This window comes from Apis mellifera, linkage group LG10, assembly GCF_003254395.2.
Source record: "Apis mellifera strain DH4 linkage group LG10, Amel_HAv3.1, whole genome shotgun sequence".
Classification (NCBI taxonomy): domain Eukaryota; kingdom Metazoa; phylum Arthropoda; class Insecta; order Hymenoptera; family Apidae; genus Apis; species Apis mellifera.
In genome coordinates this window covers 5,315,199-5,333,307 of record NC_037647.1, presented here as the reverse complement: position 1 = coordinate 5,333,307, position 18,109 = coordinate 5,315,199, and the positions used below count along the sequence as shown (strand labels likewise).

The 18,109-nt window shown below is 33.1% G+C and overlaps 1 protein-coding gene across 3 annotated transcripts in view; it reads left to right on the top strand.

The window, feature by feature from the left end:
• 5-HT2beta (serotonin receptor) overlaps positions 1-18,109 on the top strand; it is a 119,405-nt gene that overhangs the window by 90,851 nt on the left and 10,445 nt on the right. For 2 of the 3 annotated variants that reach the window (XM_026443084.1, NM_001204249.1), the window contains 3 exon segments: positions 3,805-4,135; positions 12,611-13,143; positions 13,765-14,258. In XM_026443084.1, coding sequence (XP_026298869.1) covers positions 3,805-4,135; positions 12,611-13,143; positions 13,765-14,258 — 1,358 coding nt within the window. 3 annotated transcript variants of the gene reach the window in all.

Sequence of the window (18,109 nt, the reverse complement as noted above, 5' to 3'; positions counted from 1 at the left end):
AAGCTTATCAAGTCGACGATAATTTTGATGATAAAAGGAAAGAAATTTCACTCGACAGAATATAACAAAAAAATGGCAATTCTTGCAAGTAACGATACTGCTTCTACTGTTCGACAAACTTTGACAAATTGCAACGAATACTGAAAAAGTTTCGTGAGCCTAAAGCGGCATAAATTGGGGCGCGAACCGACGCCTCCTTCGACTCGTACATTTGCATCGAACGATTTCACTTGCAAATTGATCGTTCGTGTTTCGCAACAAGCGCCAAAAGTGTCGGTAAAACAAAAGGTAACGGGTTTAAGAAATCAGGCCTGCTCCAGATCCCTACGGGTGAATTCTAATCTCGGCGAGATTTTCGGAATTAATTAACCCCCTATGATCGTAAAAAATTTTCAAAAAGATATATCGTGTTATTAATCATACATATTTGCTTCAATTTGAAATTTAAACGACGAATCTCGATATCGTATTCTGTTCGAAAGCATAATTGATCAAAGATGTCTACCTTGAAATCCAATTAATGAACAGGATAATGAGAATCTTAATTAATTTTGTAAAAGAAGATTGATTACCCAATTTTTTACCTTCGAAATTGTCGATGGGTAACCTGAGAAAATATTATTTATTTACGAAAGATTATTAATTAAAAGAACTGCTATTTGTATTTAAAATCCAACCGATCAATCTCATTAATCTTGCTCGTGAACAAGATTACTACAACAATATGCACGATAATTAATTAAATTTCGTTTGATGATAATATTAATATTTTTCTTCATAAAATAGATATAGATTTTCTTTCCTCTCTCGATATTTTTACGACAATGGAACAGTTTTTAAAAATGTACATATGTGTTTTTCAAAATCGAGAAAGGGAAATTAACTGTCAATCCTTGCTTCCAGACATTGCACGGTCTGAAAACTCTCGAAAATCCTATGTTCGCGGTTATATCGGATGATATAAATTACAGTACTGGTTTGAAATATGTAGTGGGTGACATTGGTATATTCGAAGAAAATGAATACTGTATTTCAGTACGAAGAGAGAATGATCGATATACCTCTCCCTCTCGAAATATCGAATATTGGAATATCATCGATGCGTTAAGAAAGTGTGACAGGGATAAAAATAAAAAAAATTTCTGGAACGAATAATAAAAATTAAAAATTTTAAAACTTTCGTTTCAGTAATGATAGTAAGTAATAATAAAAAGGGAATTAAATTTTAAATATATATATATCGTTATATATTTTTAACGTAACAATTAATTAATGACACTTTGTGTTTCACTTTTATCTTTATATAAACGTGGTAACGAAGATGTGTCATAAAGCATTTTTCTATTAGGTTAACCCAGTAACCTCTAGCTGCTTTTTAATCAGAAATTACGTTAGACACGGAGCTAAAACTTAATAAAGGCTAAATTTAAACGAATTTAATCTTTGCTAATTTAAACGTGATATAATGCTTATTAATAATTAACTATTTAAGTGGATCATGTCTTAATTAGGAACTTCTTTAAATGCAGAAATGACACCCTTTAAAGAAACGTTTAATTTTGATCGAGTTTTTAATGTATTTTTAATATAATCACGTTATGGAAAACGAAGGATGATATTAATCTGTTAACGATGAAACGAAAATTTTAATCAGATAAAAATGTAAATTAATTAATCGAAATTTCTATTACTTGACTCGAAACTTTTCGAATTAATTATTACTCTACCATTATTCTCATTGCCGAGTATTTTCTTTCTCAATTAATCCATTCCTTAGTTCGAAATAGAAATAATCATCCAGAGAGTTGAAAACTAAGATCTTAATCTAATCAATGTAGCACAAAATTTCACGATCATTATTATTGTTAATGTAATTAACTAGCATCAACTGACTGGTCATTAGGAAACTTACAATTGAAAGTGGATTTTGAACCACTACTACTACCAACACGTAATATTCCCAAGTGGCACCAAGTACTTGGTCCAGTATGTACTACAATATTAGATAATCAATTGAGACGATCCAACGTAATGTTCGCTGGACTATCTCCAGTTATAAGATTTCTCTTGACACACATTTCACTATAGTTGAATATATTGTTTGTTTTAATTCTTCTCCATATCTGATAAAATATAACACACTAGTATTCCATTATTCCATAAGTATCCAATACTTTTCGATACTTGTTTCTCGATTAAATGATATTTAACATTTTTTTTTCTTCTTTTTTGGATCAAAAAATTCGTTCGTTAAATCAATCATTTCGAGAGTTTAGAATCGCAAACTCTCGTTACTCATCTTCGATCACAAGTCAACTTTGATCTGGGTATTCGTGTTCTCCAATCCGACAAGATTGTTGGCCGACAAATTTTTCTTTGTCCATCGGACGCGTGTCACTTCTTATCAATTCCTTTTGCATCCAACGATGGCCGATGGACGATAAGAAATTTTCATGCAAATCGTGGCCCATTATGCAAAATTCCCGGACGTGACACGGTATGCTAAAAAGGGCGCTTCCGAATCGTTGGCCGAAATTAATCGATATATATCCAGAGAGGAGGCGGTGTAGGGATATAAATCAAGCGAAATCAGAGAAACGCTCGTGTCTTTTTGTCCCTAGCTTTTCATAAGGTGCAGACTGTCTTGAGACATTGGAAGGATTGAAAGGAGGAGCATAGAAATGGAGAAGCTTGTTGTATAATGCAAGCTGTGTTACAAAATTACAAGAAAATGAAAAATTACAATTAAAAATATATAAGAATGGAAAATTCATTTGGTATCTTTTTATATGTAAAATAAAATTGTTCATTTTCAATGGCTAAATCTAGTTCCTATAACTGGAATAAAAATCCAATTTCCAAATAAATGTAAATATCTCGATAATACTATCCGACATTTTTCAGTATATCTCGATTTTATGCAAACTTGTATCCGAAAATATAATATTTCTTCAGTGACAGATTCGATTCTATATTGTGAGGAAATAAGAAGTTGCATTCTTTTTTTTTCTTTTTTAATAGATAGATTTATTAGGAACAATAAATTTCGATAAATTTATGTTAATTGCAACGTTCATATAGTTTGTTAATGAATGCAATTTATGATAATTTTTTAAATAAAGATCTCATTGATCTGCGTTACAAATTTTAAGTAATTATAAATATATTCGGTTTGAATATTTTTTTTAATCAGGGAATTGAATAAACTACGATGAGAAATTAAAGGATTTCGAAGTACAATTATCGAAGTTTGCTCAGTTATTTAAACGAGTTTCAGATTAAATTTCATCCCGTTTGATGCTTTCATATTGAACAACTCTTAAACAACGAATTCCAGAAATACTGGAAACTGTACATTTTACAGTTTCATTAATACTTTACGTTTTTTGTATCAATTCAAACAGAATTTTCCTTTCTTCCATAAATCACTCGTAAAACCTGCGTGTATTTTTAAATTCGTATCGATTCTTCATCAATCAACATCAAATACTATCCTTTTCTTTATACAACTCTTCTTCGAATTTCTTTATCTACAATTTTCACGCAAAATTTTCCAATTAATATCACAATTATATCATACAATAAACCACAGAAAGAAAAATTATTAATTCAATCATCCAATATTTCCTTTAACCCAATCTTAATCTCATCAAAAAAAAACTAAGCATAACAAAAAAAAATCTTTGATTAATTTCAATTTTCCTCAATCCAAATTTCCTTAACAATTCTTCAGAATCAGGGAGAGCATACACATGAACTGTGCAAAGAAGAATCTCGACTAACTTAATTTTCTTTCTGTTCCAGGGCTGGACAGGAAAGGCACGTGGAAGCGATTTCTGTTGAGCAAAAGCCCGGCCGGAAGCGGCGGTACACCGCAGCACACTTCCGGCACGTCGACAGACACCGAGCTGACGACACTGGACACTCACGAACTCTGGCTTCCGGAAAGCGAGCCGCCACCCTCGGCCATGTTCGCCCTTCACGCTTTCGGCGCAGAGATGCTCAAGTTGTCGAGGGGCCTGGAGGGTATCACCAGCCCTGGAAGCCCTATGGGCACACCGAGGTCCACGCCTCAACACTCGATCCAGCAACATCAGCATCAGCAACAGTCGCACAGGTGTAGCTTCCGTCACGGGTAAGAAAGATGGTGTACTACTTCAGCGAGGAAATTGTCTCATTTTCTTCAATTGAACCTTTTTCACAAATGTTTTCCACAATGAGTTTGCGTAAACTATTCACATTTTGATATCGAGTTTATGTTCGAGTTATGTATAGTTATTATTCAGGATTGGTCAATTGTTTGATCAGAGTATTATTTAAATAGGATATGAAAGAATTGTTTTAGTCGTAGATGTTTATTCTTTGATGCATAGATGGATAGATGGTAAAATTTTATAATTTAAAAATAAGGAATAAAGAAAATTATAGTGATAGTTGTTGAATCTTTTTCACAAATGTTTTCACAATGAGTTTGCATAAACTATTCACATTTGGATATCAAGTTTATGTTTATTCAAGATTAGTCAATTGATCAGAATATTATTTAAATAGGATATGAAAGAATTGTTTTAGTAATCATAGATGTTTATTCTTCTGCATAGATGGTAAAATTTTAAGTAACGAATAAAGCAAATTATAGTGATAGTTGTTGAATCTTTTTCACAAATTTTGTCATAATGAGTTTGCGCAAACTATTCACATTTGGATAACGAGTTTATATTTATTCAAGATTAGTCAATTGATCAGAGTATCATTTAAATAGGATATGAAAGAATTGTTTTAGTAATCGTAGATGTTTATTCTTGCATAGATGGATAGATGGTAAAATTTTAAGTAACGAATAAAGCAAGTTATAGTGATAGTTGTTGAATCTTTTTCACAAATGTTTTCACAATGAGTTTGTACAAACTATTCACATTTGGATAACGAGTTTATGTTTATTCGAGATTGGTCAGAGTATTATTTAAATAGGATATGAAAGAATTGTTTTAATAATCGTAGATGTTTATTCTTTGATGTTGCATAGATGGATAGATAGTAAAATTTTATAATTTAAAAGTAACGAATAAAGTAAATTATAGTGATAGTTGTTTATAGAAATGGGAATCATAAAAAAGAGAAATTGATCTAGAATTTTATAATTAAATTAAATTAAATCGAGAGCAGGCAAGTGTTTGGATATTTTTCACCAGTGGCCAATATTTGCTTGTTTGCATTCCGTAGACATTTAAATATTGAAATTGAACTACAGTTGAATTACACACTCATATTTGTTGTTTGCTACAAATATATACGTGGAACGTAGAAATTTACTCAACGATGCGTGTTTCTTACCAAACAAAGTTACATCTGCCATAAAAAAAGAAAAAAAAAAAACATTTCCAAACATTCAATAATTATACAATAGTTAAAATTTAAAATTTAAAATCTTCAGGATTTTTCAGAACGAGAAAAACAATAATTCCCTTAATAAATTTGATTGAAAGAGGAAAAATCTCGATTAAATCATTCTCTTCGAACACAATAAAAAAAAAAATCATCCCAAACCAACATCAAGCACGATCAAACCTCCTATCGACACTCAAATACGAGACACGTGTGAAATAAAATTCCAAACGAAACCCTCCCTCGTCTCGATCTTTCCAGCAAATTGAACGAATATCCCTTACTGGAAGATAAAATATAAGACGCTTGACTGTCGATCTCAATTTCGAAACAAACTGTCACTCATGGTGAACTGCATCCAGTTGGAAAATATCTTCCGCGTGAGGAATCGGGATTCGCGAATATCTTCCTCTTTTGGTGGAAACACGACAGATGTGGAATATTTCTCGTGTTTTTTTCGCGTCTTATATCTTTTTGAAAATTGCCTGTGTGTCGACTCGTCGAAGATTCCTCGATTAAATATCGTCAAAGTTTATTCAAGGTTCGATGGAGATTTATTTGAATCGAAAAGTTTTTGGTTTTATAGATTGGTATAGATTTTTTATGTCATCATATTGTCATTGATAATGTGTAGTGTCGTAGATTTGGATTGAGAAATTTTAATTAAAATTTTAATATTCATAAGCTACGTAGAAAATTTCTTTTTTTGCGTGAATTTTGAGTCGTATCAATGTGGTTACAATTTGATTAATTTTTCACGATTGTTCAGAATTTTTGATAAAGATTTGAATCCGATTAACAGATTAATTCGATATCGTGTAATTAAGGAATAATGACATCGAAAATGCATACAAAAAAAAATATATATAAAACGATTAAATAAATGAAAAGTAATCATCGATCGATAATCAATATTTATTTTCAATTGGATAACGAAAATCAGAAGAATTTTGATAATATGATTGTTAAAATACTTCAAACAATTTAATATCATCGGTTCCAATATTAGGAAAAGTATTGTATAATATTTTCGCTGTCAATTTTGATTTTGAAATATCGAAAATTTTTATTAATTATCAAATTAGGGAGAAGAGAGGCTAATTGATTTTTAAAAATTAAATTTTCTTCTAGTAATCCAATGTTTAACATTTAGTTTTAGTTCAGAATATATCAATTACTGAGCTATGCCAAGTATCGAACAACTAAAAAGAGGAAAGGTACTCAAACTTGAGCTTCATTCCAATAACAAAATTTACCCAATCGTTTCTCCATTAAATACTAACAACAACAATAAAAAAGCTTAAGAAGGAAATCAAGAGATAATTATTATGATTGAACGAAGAAATAAAAAATGTATGATTATTATTTAACGGTGAATAAAATTTCCCTTTAATCTTCGAAGATTATTCAAATATTAATTTTTAAAATCATGCAAGAGTTTTGAGTTTTTTATTTTATATTATGGATTATAATAAATTTCTTCTTCTGAAGAAGAATTTCCATTTCAAACGCGAAAATAAAAATTATCAAATAAAAATTCTTCAAAGTAATTTGCAAATTTTTCAAAAAATCTAATGATCCAATACATTATTATTAAAAATTCAAATTTTTACTCATGATTAAAAGTCAACTCACAAAAAAGTTCAAAGAATTTTCTTCTCATTATTCTTTCGTTATAACCCCTCGACAATCAATAATTATAATACTCTCAACGATGAAGTAAACCATGCAAGAGGCCAATATTTTATAAGAATCACGATTGCCTCGATCCTTCCATCATTCTCGAAACTGTCGATCAAGGATACGTAACTCGTGGTAACGACGTTGCATGCCGATGCAACCACATTCATCCCTCCTCCTCCTCGTGGCTGTACCCCCATCCCCGATAATATCGCAACTTCTCGCTCCCTCAAGCGCTTCTGGTATGCAGACATGGATGAAGTATGGGCCGCGAGACAGTTCGCTAATACTTCGAGTCACATTCGGTTGAAATATGCGAAACTTGGCCTACCATCGGGAATTAGGGGCGTGCTCGTGCGCTAATTACCATGGTAGTAGATCGATCGAAGGGATTTGGTGGTGAAATATTGACGTTTGACGCGACGATGATGGAATTTTTATCAAGGAATTGCAAAGGAATTTATCATTAAATTGAAAGTAAAGTATTTCAGAAATTCAATTGACATTTTTTTTTCTTTTTTGTTCCAAGAAACTCGATGGCTTATAATTGATATCCTCAAAGATAATAATAAATCTGGGATATCGAATCATAGAATTGTTAATATTCAATTACTAAAATTCCAAACAATTTCTGGCAAATCGATAAGAAGTTTATCTCACATTTTATCTTTATTCGAGTTACAGCCAAGTGAAAGAACCTCCTGTTATCTTTATAGTAAACCTCGTTGGGATGGGGATGTCAGCCTTTCAACTGGGACCATTCTTTTCCACTTCCTTTTTTTTCCTTCCCTTCTTCTTTTTTCTTTTTTTTTTTTTTTTTTTTGCGGAGAGAAAAAGTCACGCGGAAAACAACGCTCCTCCCTGACGTTCCAGCAATAATAAAGGAGGATAGAGTGGAAATCGCGGTGGAACGAGAAAAGGGATGGTTCTGTTTGATAAAATAAGATGAAAACGATGGATTAAATCCATCGAAAAAACGAATCGTTTGGTATTTTTTTTTAGATAAAATCGATTTCAAATTGTTAAGTGAAATCCATATGCAAATCATAATGGAAAATACATGTTTATATTCATGAAATTTTTAGAATAGAAGATCAAAAGTTTTGTTAAAATTATTACACAGTTAAATGAAATCCAGGTATAAAGTTCAGATACAAAAAATTACACATATCCATTAAATTACAATTTATCTAAATTCATCGATAGATCATTTAAATATATATGATTAATTTGTGAATTTAATAAAAAGATATCATGTATCAAACCAACAATAAAAAGCCAAGAATAAAAATATTTATCAATCGATAAATAATCACACACTGAATGGAATTCAATCTTTCAAAAAATATTCTCTGCATCACCAAATTCAAATCAACCTTTTAAAGAGTCAAAGAAAGTCGTTCATTACAATTGTTCTTCGAAAAAAAAAATATTCTTCAAATTAATCACAAGACTCGATGAAACAACGCCAATCTCCATCCCCGCAACGATCGAACGGATCTTCGAACAGGCGTCTTCGAAGATAGAAATCGTGTGAAACGACAGGAAACAAAGAATGCTCGTTCCACACGCGTTAATTGAATCGTTGTTTCGACATGGACAAGTGGACGACTCCTTTTGTCTCCACGCTTCTCCACCCTCTGGAAAGGCTAGAAAGGTTTCCGGATGGGTGGAAAAAGACGACGGCCGTTTCCAGGACAATTACCAGTCTCGACCAAGTTCTTCTGAACTTGGATCGCGTTCAAAGAGGGTTTCAAAGTGACGAGCAAAGCGCGAATCCTTTGTGGATACGGCTAAGTGCATTCCTTTATTAGAGAGGGAGGGGGAGGGGGCCAGGTAAGAGCAGTTTACTTAAGTGGCCGCCGCTACGTTTTGCACTTTGCTACGAGCTAAGTGCGATTCGCTAAGGGAACCGCAATATATTAGGTTATCCCGTAAATAATGTCCTTTCTGAAAGGATAATTTTAGATGGAAAGATTTTTAATCCCTTTACTTTGATTCTCTTACTTCAATCGGAGATAGCATTTCTAAATTCGTTAGCCATTTACTTGTGGTATTTTAAAACAATTCTTGTCTTTTTAATTGGGAAGATCGTTTCATTATCCGGTTTTTTAATTTTCATTTAAGCACTGTAATAATATCGAAATTGGAATTTTAAAAAGCGTCAAATTACTTTAAAAAGAAAAGAAAATGAAATTGACGAATTTGAAAATCAATCAGAAATTGAATATTAAAATTCGAACTTGACATCACAAAAAAATTAGAACAAATCTCAATGAAAAATGTTTAAGGATAATTAAAAACCTTGAAATTAGAATTTAAAATGAAATCGATCAAAAAGTATTCGTGTCTCGAGTGAGAAAACTCTTTTGCAAAGCATTATCTTTTCAAATTTTCACTATTTCGAGTCTCGATCGAACTTCTCTTCAAGCGAATCTTCGAGAGCTGTTCCAAAGCTTCTGAATTTCGATCTCTTCTTGACTCTTCGAGGCCATTTTCCTTTGGAAAATGGACGAATATCTGGTACTGAAACGCGATTCATGAACGAGGAAAAATGTTGAAGTGTCGATGGAACGGATACGTTCGCGTTTTTGATTTTACCGCAGCCACTCGAGGCATCTTCAATCAACCGCATCGGTCGACCGAATAGAAAGACCTTGGTCAATGATCACTCAGCCGACAATCGATTTCGGCAACAATATCCTATTCGAGTTTCAATTTCGAAAGTGTTTCGGGATCGTTCTATCGAGCTATCGAGAAGACTGAAATTCCTCCAACAATGTTTTTCCATCTGCTCCACGTGTACCCTTTTTTTTTCTTTTTTTTTTTCGTAAGTGTTATCCCCTCTTGAACAATCAAAATATAATTATATTTGCGAAATTTCACAAATTGAAAAGATTATTAAAAAGATTCTTTTTAACAATGATAACGAGATTTGAGATTTGAGATCTTTTTTTAAAGATCTATGCAATTCTTTCGTTCAATTTTAATTTTTCGAAGAATTTTTATTTTTAAATACAAAATGTAGAATTAGCGTCTAATTCGTTGTGGGTGGATAAGTACATGCGAGAATTGAAGTGGAGCCTCTAGTGGCGAAGAGGAGAACTATAATAGAGAAATGCAATCTATGGCTAATGATTAATAAAAGAGAGAATCATAGAAAGATAATGAATTATCAAAGGCGCGTTTTTTAATCAAAATTGTCTATTTCATAATTTATAACGAATTAAATGGAAAAGATCGGAGAGGTTTGTCTAATTCATTTGAATAAATCTAATTTCGATTTTTATCGTACGTATAAATTCAAAATTCAAAATGTCAAATATTCTTATAATTCCTTCAGATTCCTTACTACTTTCTATAAATGTTTCGCTATAATATAACTTATAAACTTGCATGTACGCGAATTTTTATTTTTTCATAAAAATTATTCGAGCATTTTTTAAATTCAAAAAATCTCGACATTCCAGCTGTCCAGCTGTTCACCGACGCTGTTCTTTTATCCATCGCCCCCCTTTGAAAAGAAATGTTAGAAGCTATTATGAAGTTGTACAGGACATCGTCGGAAGTTTTCTATGAAATTTTAAAAACACCGGTGAAGTTATCCGAAGAATTCCTGCAATAATGAACCTGCCGAGGAAATGAAAAGCCGCGTGGACTTGGCAAAGAATCTTCGATGATAGTATTGTACAATATTTCGTGGCAGCATTATTAAATAACTTAGCAAGGGATATAGGAAAAGGATTATAGCGTTATCCGGATAATAAATTCCCTTCCTTTTTTCGTCAAATTTTTACTTTTCCAATTTATATTCAAAGTTAGATTAGGGAAAAACTATACATTCTGAATATTTTATAATCAGATTCAACTTAATGCGATAAAAAGAATTACAAAGAAACTTGTAATATTTATAACGAGAGTTTTTAAATTCTTTTTTTAAATTTTCTCTCGAAACGATTCATTTCTAAATTATGCAGCATGAAATATTCAATTACAATCTTAATCCATCTTGATCTAAATATTTTCATATAATCAACTTATCGAGCAAATTTTCATTTCAAAATTCGAATTTCATTCTCAAGATCAATCTACAATCTACTTATCTTTTTCAGCTTTAATTTTATCGTGTTTTAAACTTGATTCGAAGATTACGAATCACTCGTACACGTTGCCTTTGGGCGATAAAACCGAGCTTCATCGAGTACTTTGCCTTTGGCCCAGGACGGAAAGCCGCGATATGCAATAATGGCCGATCCCCAATAATGGATAGAACGCGTCAAAAGTGCAGCTGCGTTTCATACGTGTCGAATTTATAGCGGCATCCATCGACCTTTTTTTCGTCCACAGGGTGCGCGTGGTCCCTTGATATTTTTCTCTTTTTTCTTTTTTTTCAATCAGACCGTTCCATTACTATTTTCTGTAGCAACATAGGGGGATAAAGAGTGTGGAGAAATGAGGAGGTCTAAAAATGCTGCCTTCCGGTAGGAGAATTGTTTCCATCGTCAATGCGAACTTTATATTCTTTTTTTGTTTCGGATAAAATGGGGGAGGATTTAAAAGTTTCTGAAGTGATTTTTGCATTAATATTGATCGGCATCGATGATTTAAAATTTTGAAATAATTTCGAAGATTTATTGATTAGAATTTTATCGGGAAGAGATAATAAAAAGAAAATTCGATTATTATACGATTAAAGGGTAGAATCGAGATTGATAATTAGAGAGAGTTTTTCGTGCATCAGATAATCACTGATAAGTGGTTTGAGAGTTGGTTATGAAATTATTGGTTTATGGATTTGAATTTTAAATTAAGATGAAAGATAGATAGGCGAATTATTGGTGTATAAAATATTCTATTTCAGTATAATTATTAATATTGTATAAATTTTGTAATAAGAAGTGAATTTTGTAAAACGAAAGTTGGAAAATTTCGCTTCAAAATCACTAATATTCGCGAAGTATAAATTCTATCTACTTTCTACGGATCATATTTCTTGAGAACTCGACAAGAAAATATGATGGGCCGCCATCGCACATAAATTGTAAACTTTGATGATTAAATAGCACATCTTTCAACAGGAACACAATAAATCTTCAGTAGGAAAAAACGAGGAATTCTGATAAATGATACTAATTCATTAAATTTTCATAAATGAATCATTAAAAACTTGCTTCTTCAAAATTTACTCAATTCACATTTTCCTGTAAGTACACCTTACATATTAATATTCTCATTCTCATTTCAACATCCACAAAAAAACACCTTTATACCTTCATTCTTCAAACAAGAATGTAAATTCTACAAACTCTAAATACAATTACAACTTTTTCCCCAACAAAGAAAAAATTATTCTCCATTTCAAACTCTCTCAAAAATTCAAATACACTAAAACTTCCAATAAATATATTACATATCCTTTATCATCTTCTTTCTACGCAAGAAAATTCTACAATAATCTCTAAATATCCATCCCAAACTCTTCTCAACAGAGTCTCAAAACTATAGAATTCGTCCAATTCTAACCACGCCCGTTTCAAAATTTCAGGAGCGGGGAGAGCGGCGGGAGCAGCGCTTCCGGTTCCAGGACGAGCCTCTCGATCCAAGAAGATCTCAGCTCGCCAACGCCGTGGAAGCATCCACGTCGACGCGCGTCCACGTTCAACGAGGCTCACCTTGAGCGGACCGAGTCGGGATCGCCGAAGACGCCGAGGAAGCGATCGTTCAGCTTCCACGAGCAGCCCGTGTTCGGGCGTGGCTCCTCCGTTTCGAGGAAGAGCTCCTCGAACGAGGAAACGCCGCAGAGCCGGAAGTCGAGCGACAAACAGGAGGGGGAGATCGCCCTCCCGCCGCCGTGCACGTGCCCATACTTCGGCGAGTCGTCGTCGAGGAGACCCCCGCCCCAACCGTCGACCGAGATCGTGATCGTATCCAGCGACACGATGAGGCCGATCTCGGGCAAGAACCTCGAGGCGGCTTTCCTGGGAAGGAGCAACAGCGGCAGGATGGAGGGCAGCAGAAGCTACGAGCTGAATTCCGTTGTCACGTGGAGAGGGTGCAGGAGAGGGTCTAGTTTGGGAGGTGGGTAAAAGGAGAATTGATTGGAAATGTGTGTGTGTGTGATGGAATGGTTTTTCAGTTCAATGTTGGCTTTTTTCTTTAAGGGATTTTGTTTTTTTGGTAATGTCAAATTGCAAGACAGGAATAATTAATTGGAATTGGATGCGACATTGAATTTATTGTTCTTTTTACTATTACAAAAGCAGTTCAATTTTGAAATTCTATTTAATATCGAATCTTGATGATTATTTTCGCGATTATTTTGTGTGATAAGGATCGAAATTCTTGTGGGATTAGGGAGGGCAAAATGTGAATGTAAATAAGAGATTGATCAATCTCTTGGAAAAGGAGGCCTTCTTCTGTTGAAAAGCTGACATATATGAATTATCGAATCTCTAATGAATATGATAGATGCGCTAGAGAATCTAATTTTAGACGACACAAAAAAGTGAATGGATTGATTGATAAAAACCTAAGTTATTCATTGTTGAAGCCAACTCGTGTATCGTCAGAATACAAGATGACGTGACGTAACGCGTTTAGAAGACACTTAGAAGAAAGAAACTTGTAACACGATCAATGAAAACGATCAACATTCAAGAATTTCAAAACGTACAATTTGGAAAAATCTGTACTCCGCAGGAAGCACGAGGACCAGCCTGCTGACTTCGAGGCCAGCCCCGATCCGCCGCGCGGCGACGATGCGTGCCCACAACGGGGCCGCGAGCCTCGGCTCGAGGCAAAGCAGCAATTCGTCGTCCCCGTGCCCCCACAGATACCAAACGACAGTACGCAGCCACCACTCGAGGACGAGCAGCGTGGTGTCCCGGAACAGCTCGCGCCACGGTCGGATCATCAGGCTCGAGCAGAAGGCGACCAAGGTGCTCGGGGTGGTGTTCTTCACGTTCGTCATACTGTGGGCGCCGTTCTTCGTTCTCAACCTGATCCCAGCCGTGTGCCCCAACTGCGAGAGACAAATCGACCACAAGATATTCGACCTGGCCACCTGGCTGGGCTACGCCAGCTCCATGGTGAACCCCATCTTCTACACCATCTTCAACAAGGTGTTCAGACAAGCGTTCAAGAAGGTGTTGCTCTGCAGGTACAGGAATCAAACGTGGAGGCCGTCCAGGTAGGCATTCGGCCCCGGGAGACCGGGGATCGCTGTCACCAGGGTTTAAGGGGTTGAACACCACCACCGACTTCCAGGGAAAGCGAAGGAACCGTGCTTCTTTTAACGAATCAAGAAGGTGAAGAAAGAAGAGAAACATTTGAGAAGGGATACTTTGAATATTAAGTTTGAGAATGTTAAGAAAAGTAAGAAAGAATGTTAAGAATGTTAACAATTTGGAAAAAAGAAATTTTGAAGATCGTGTTCAGAAATGAGTGTGCAAGTTTGGAGTGCAAAGTGATTGATTATTGTTTGACAGAGAATCGTTTTGTTTTGTCAAATCGATTAAATATATCGAATATAATAATCGGAGAATATTTGAAAAAAATTTGAAAGATTCGAATCGTTTCAAGATTTTTTTCTTTTTTTTTTTTTTTTATGAAGTGATAAAGCGTGCAAAAGTGAAGAATCTTCTGTTTTATTAATTGTTATTGGGAATTTTAGGACGGAGGTACGCTTGTTAATTTTCGAAGGGAAATTGTTGTTCACAAGTGATCCAAGAGATGCAATAAACGTTTCTTCTTCCTATGGGCGGATTTTTCGAGAGATCGGAAGTCGGGACACGCAATTTAGATTAAGAAGTTTAGGATAAGCGAGATGGAAGGAAGGAGGAGTTTCGATGATTAAGATTTCCAGGCGGGCGTGTTCATCTTCCAAAAGTGGTTCGACAAGCTTTTGCAATATCGATAAAGGGAACTAGGGTGAACTAGGGTTAAGACGAGGAGAAAGAGCTTCCTAATAATAAGCGAGCATCGAATTTTGCCAGTGAATCTTTCGAATGAAATTCGCTTAGGTATTATGATTAAATCGGAGAGGAATTCGAAAATTCCAATCTTACAATAATTGGTGTAATTGAGGGATTCGTAGTGAATGTGTTATTGAAAATTACTTTTTAATTCTTACAGATTATTTGTAATTGTATCGCAAGAGATGTTAATTCAATAATTTTGCTTCTACATTTTCGAATTAGATGGATAAATGAATAATGAACTCAATATGCTTCAAGAAATAAAATAAAAGACAATAGGAATAATTAAAAATATCATATACTCTATTGTTATTAAATCATAATTACAATGATTTAAGATGAAATAAAGTTATAGTTTTATTCATTTTTGACAAGAAAAAATAGTTATTTTTGTGGAAAATTAATTTTCATTCATCTGGATCTGGTAAGAATTAATGACAATCATATTTTTAACAATTATTAATTTGTCTAATATTATTTTTTTACAACTTATATATTTGTAAAATCTTCTAAACAGAAAATTCTTATCTGAAATGTTTGTTTCTTATCTAAAATCATTTTTACTATGAATCCTTCAATTATTATTTAATAATATGAGAATTGTTGAAACGAGGAATTGAGATCATTGACCACTTAACAACACAGCAAGCAAAAATTTGAAATTTAATTAAATTAAATAATAAATATCGAGGAGTGTATCTGAACGATATATCATTTTTCATCGTTTCATGTATACATACATACATTCAGAGTATTATAGTTCTCTTAATCCTGTAAATATGAGACTTTCAAACCAATATTATGAAAGCTTAATAGATATTTTGGACGATAATAGACTGTATCCTCGACGAGATATTTATTCGCTATTTCGTGTTTCATACGACAACACACACTGTGCAAGAGTTGGCCTATTAAAACCTCAGAAGTTACCTCATCAGACTCAATCTGTTATCTGGATCTGACACTTTGGATTCCGCTATTAAAATATACAATAAACATTTTATCTCGAAATAAGAGAACGAAGAAAATAGAAAATTAGAAAATAAAGAAAACACATTACTTTACTTCACATATCATTGGTATGAAGTAAGAAATTTTATGTTTCTATTTCATTTTTCTCTATCACAATTTACTTTTATTCATTTTAATTAATCATTGTTCAACTCTTCATTTCTAATAAATTAATTTAACGTAGAAATTAACAATAAAAGGATACTTTTATATTTTCATGTATGCAAAATTTTATCTATTGAAAGATAATTTTTTGGAAAATTGTGTCATTATGAATGAATGTAATCATTGAATGTACGAGAGTTAACTTCTTTTAAATGCTATAGAATCATTATTTTTCAATTACAGGTTGTCCCTTGATAAGAGATATTCTTTTGCATTTATCATTAAACATCACAATTCCTTATTTTAATCGGATAAATTCCGAAACAACGATAGAAATTAAATACAATAATATTACAATAAATAATAAATAAAACTAAGTTAAAAAAATAAAGATACTTTTGAATAGCATTAAAAGGGTTAACTCGCCATTCTCGATTAAAAGATTAAATAACGATTAAATGCGCTGCCTGAAAGAGTTACAATAAAAAGCTTGGCAAAGATTTTTCACGAATAATGGTTGCGTGCTGAAATACGTGCTTTAACCCTTCCGCTATTAGGAAAATATTACTGAGCTGCAAAAGAGCAATTATTCGTGGAAGCAATAAAGAAAAATTAGGAAACGTATAGGAAACGTTAAGAAAAATTTATTTATATATTAGTACTCAGAGCAAAGGAATTATTCATTATAAATTGCATACAAATCCAATCCTGATTTGGGAAAAATCTCATCAGAAGATTTATTACAGATAAATTAAGAAAAATTAGATAATCGTGTAAATAATTGCAACATAAATAAAGTACATAAATAAATTCATTTAGAAAGATTTGTTGCAATGAAAGGATTGATTTGTTACATTTATGTATAATATACGCACAATGTATAATAAGAAACTAAATAATTTGTATTACATATTATCAATCGAAAATTTGAAATCATCTTATCAATTGTATTTATACCGATGAGTATCTTACTAATTATTAATTCAAAATTAATGTCACATCTTTGATAGATCTTTGTTAAAAATAGGATAGTGATTTTTACTATAATTTTGCTAATTTTTAGGTTATACGAAATAAGAAATCACTATTTGATTTCGAATTTTAGAATAAGTTAGAAATAAGCTCTTTTTAATCTCTTTTTAATATCTTTTACTTTATAAATTTATTCAATCTGTTTACTCTTTAGGTTCACACATTGTATCATATTGATTTCAAATTTTTAACTTAATCATTGTTTACGTAAGAAAAATCAGTGCTGCCCACCTTTTTTCCCTCAAAAAAAAATAAAGAACAATTCTCCTTTCTTGTCCTTAATAATTCCTCGATAAATTTCATTTCTAGGTTAAGGCTCGATGTCCGAGCTATTACCATTATTAGTCGATCTAACCTAACCTAACTTAATCGTCAGTTTGCTGTGTTTTTAAGTGCTGTATCGTTCTTAAGATATTCCCAAGATTCCAGGGCATAGGGAATTGCTATAATTCGCGCACGGAATGCCCTCGAACTTTTAACGAGCAAGAACAGTTGTTGTTAAATCAGTCGTCGAATATATACGCTTGTCCGTGATGAATTCGCAGCATAATTAACGCCGCCTGATGAATTGTTATCGCCTGCTTCGTTTCCGGCGAATTTTACGCAGTTTTACGCCACGAATAAAAGGCGTCCAATCGAACGCGCGAAACGAACGTTTTCAAAACGCGCGCCCGTGCCTCGTATCGTTTTTTTGGCGCGAATTTCGAATCTTCGTGTTCGCTTAATAACCTGCTCTGCGATCTTTGATGCGATTTTTCCACGCGTTCCTTTGAAAGATTAACACTAATTTCAAGAGGAAATCTTCGATCTTCGATGCAACGTTGACAGTGATAACATGTACATAATAACTTCTCTGTTATATAACTTCTTTATACCTATCGCCTCGTGAAATTTTCATGAGTAAAAAATAACGAGTAGTG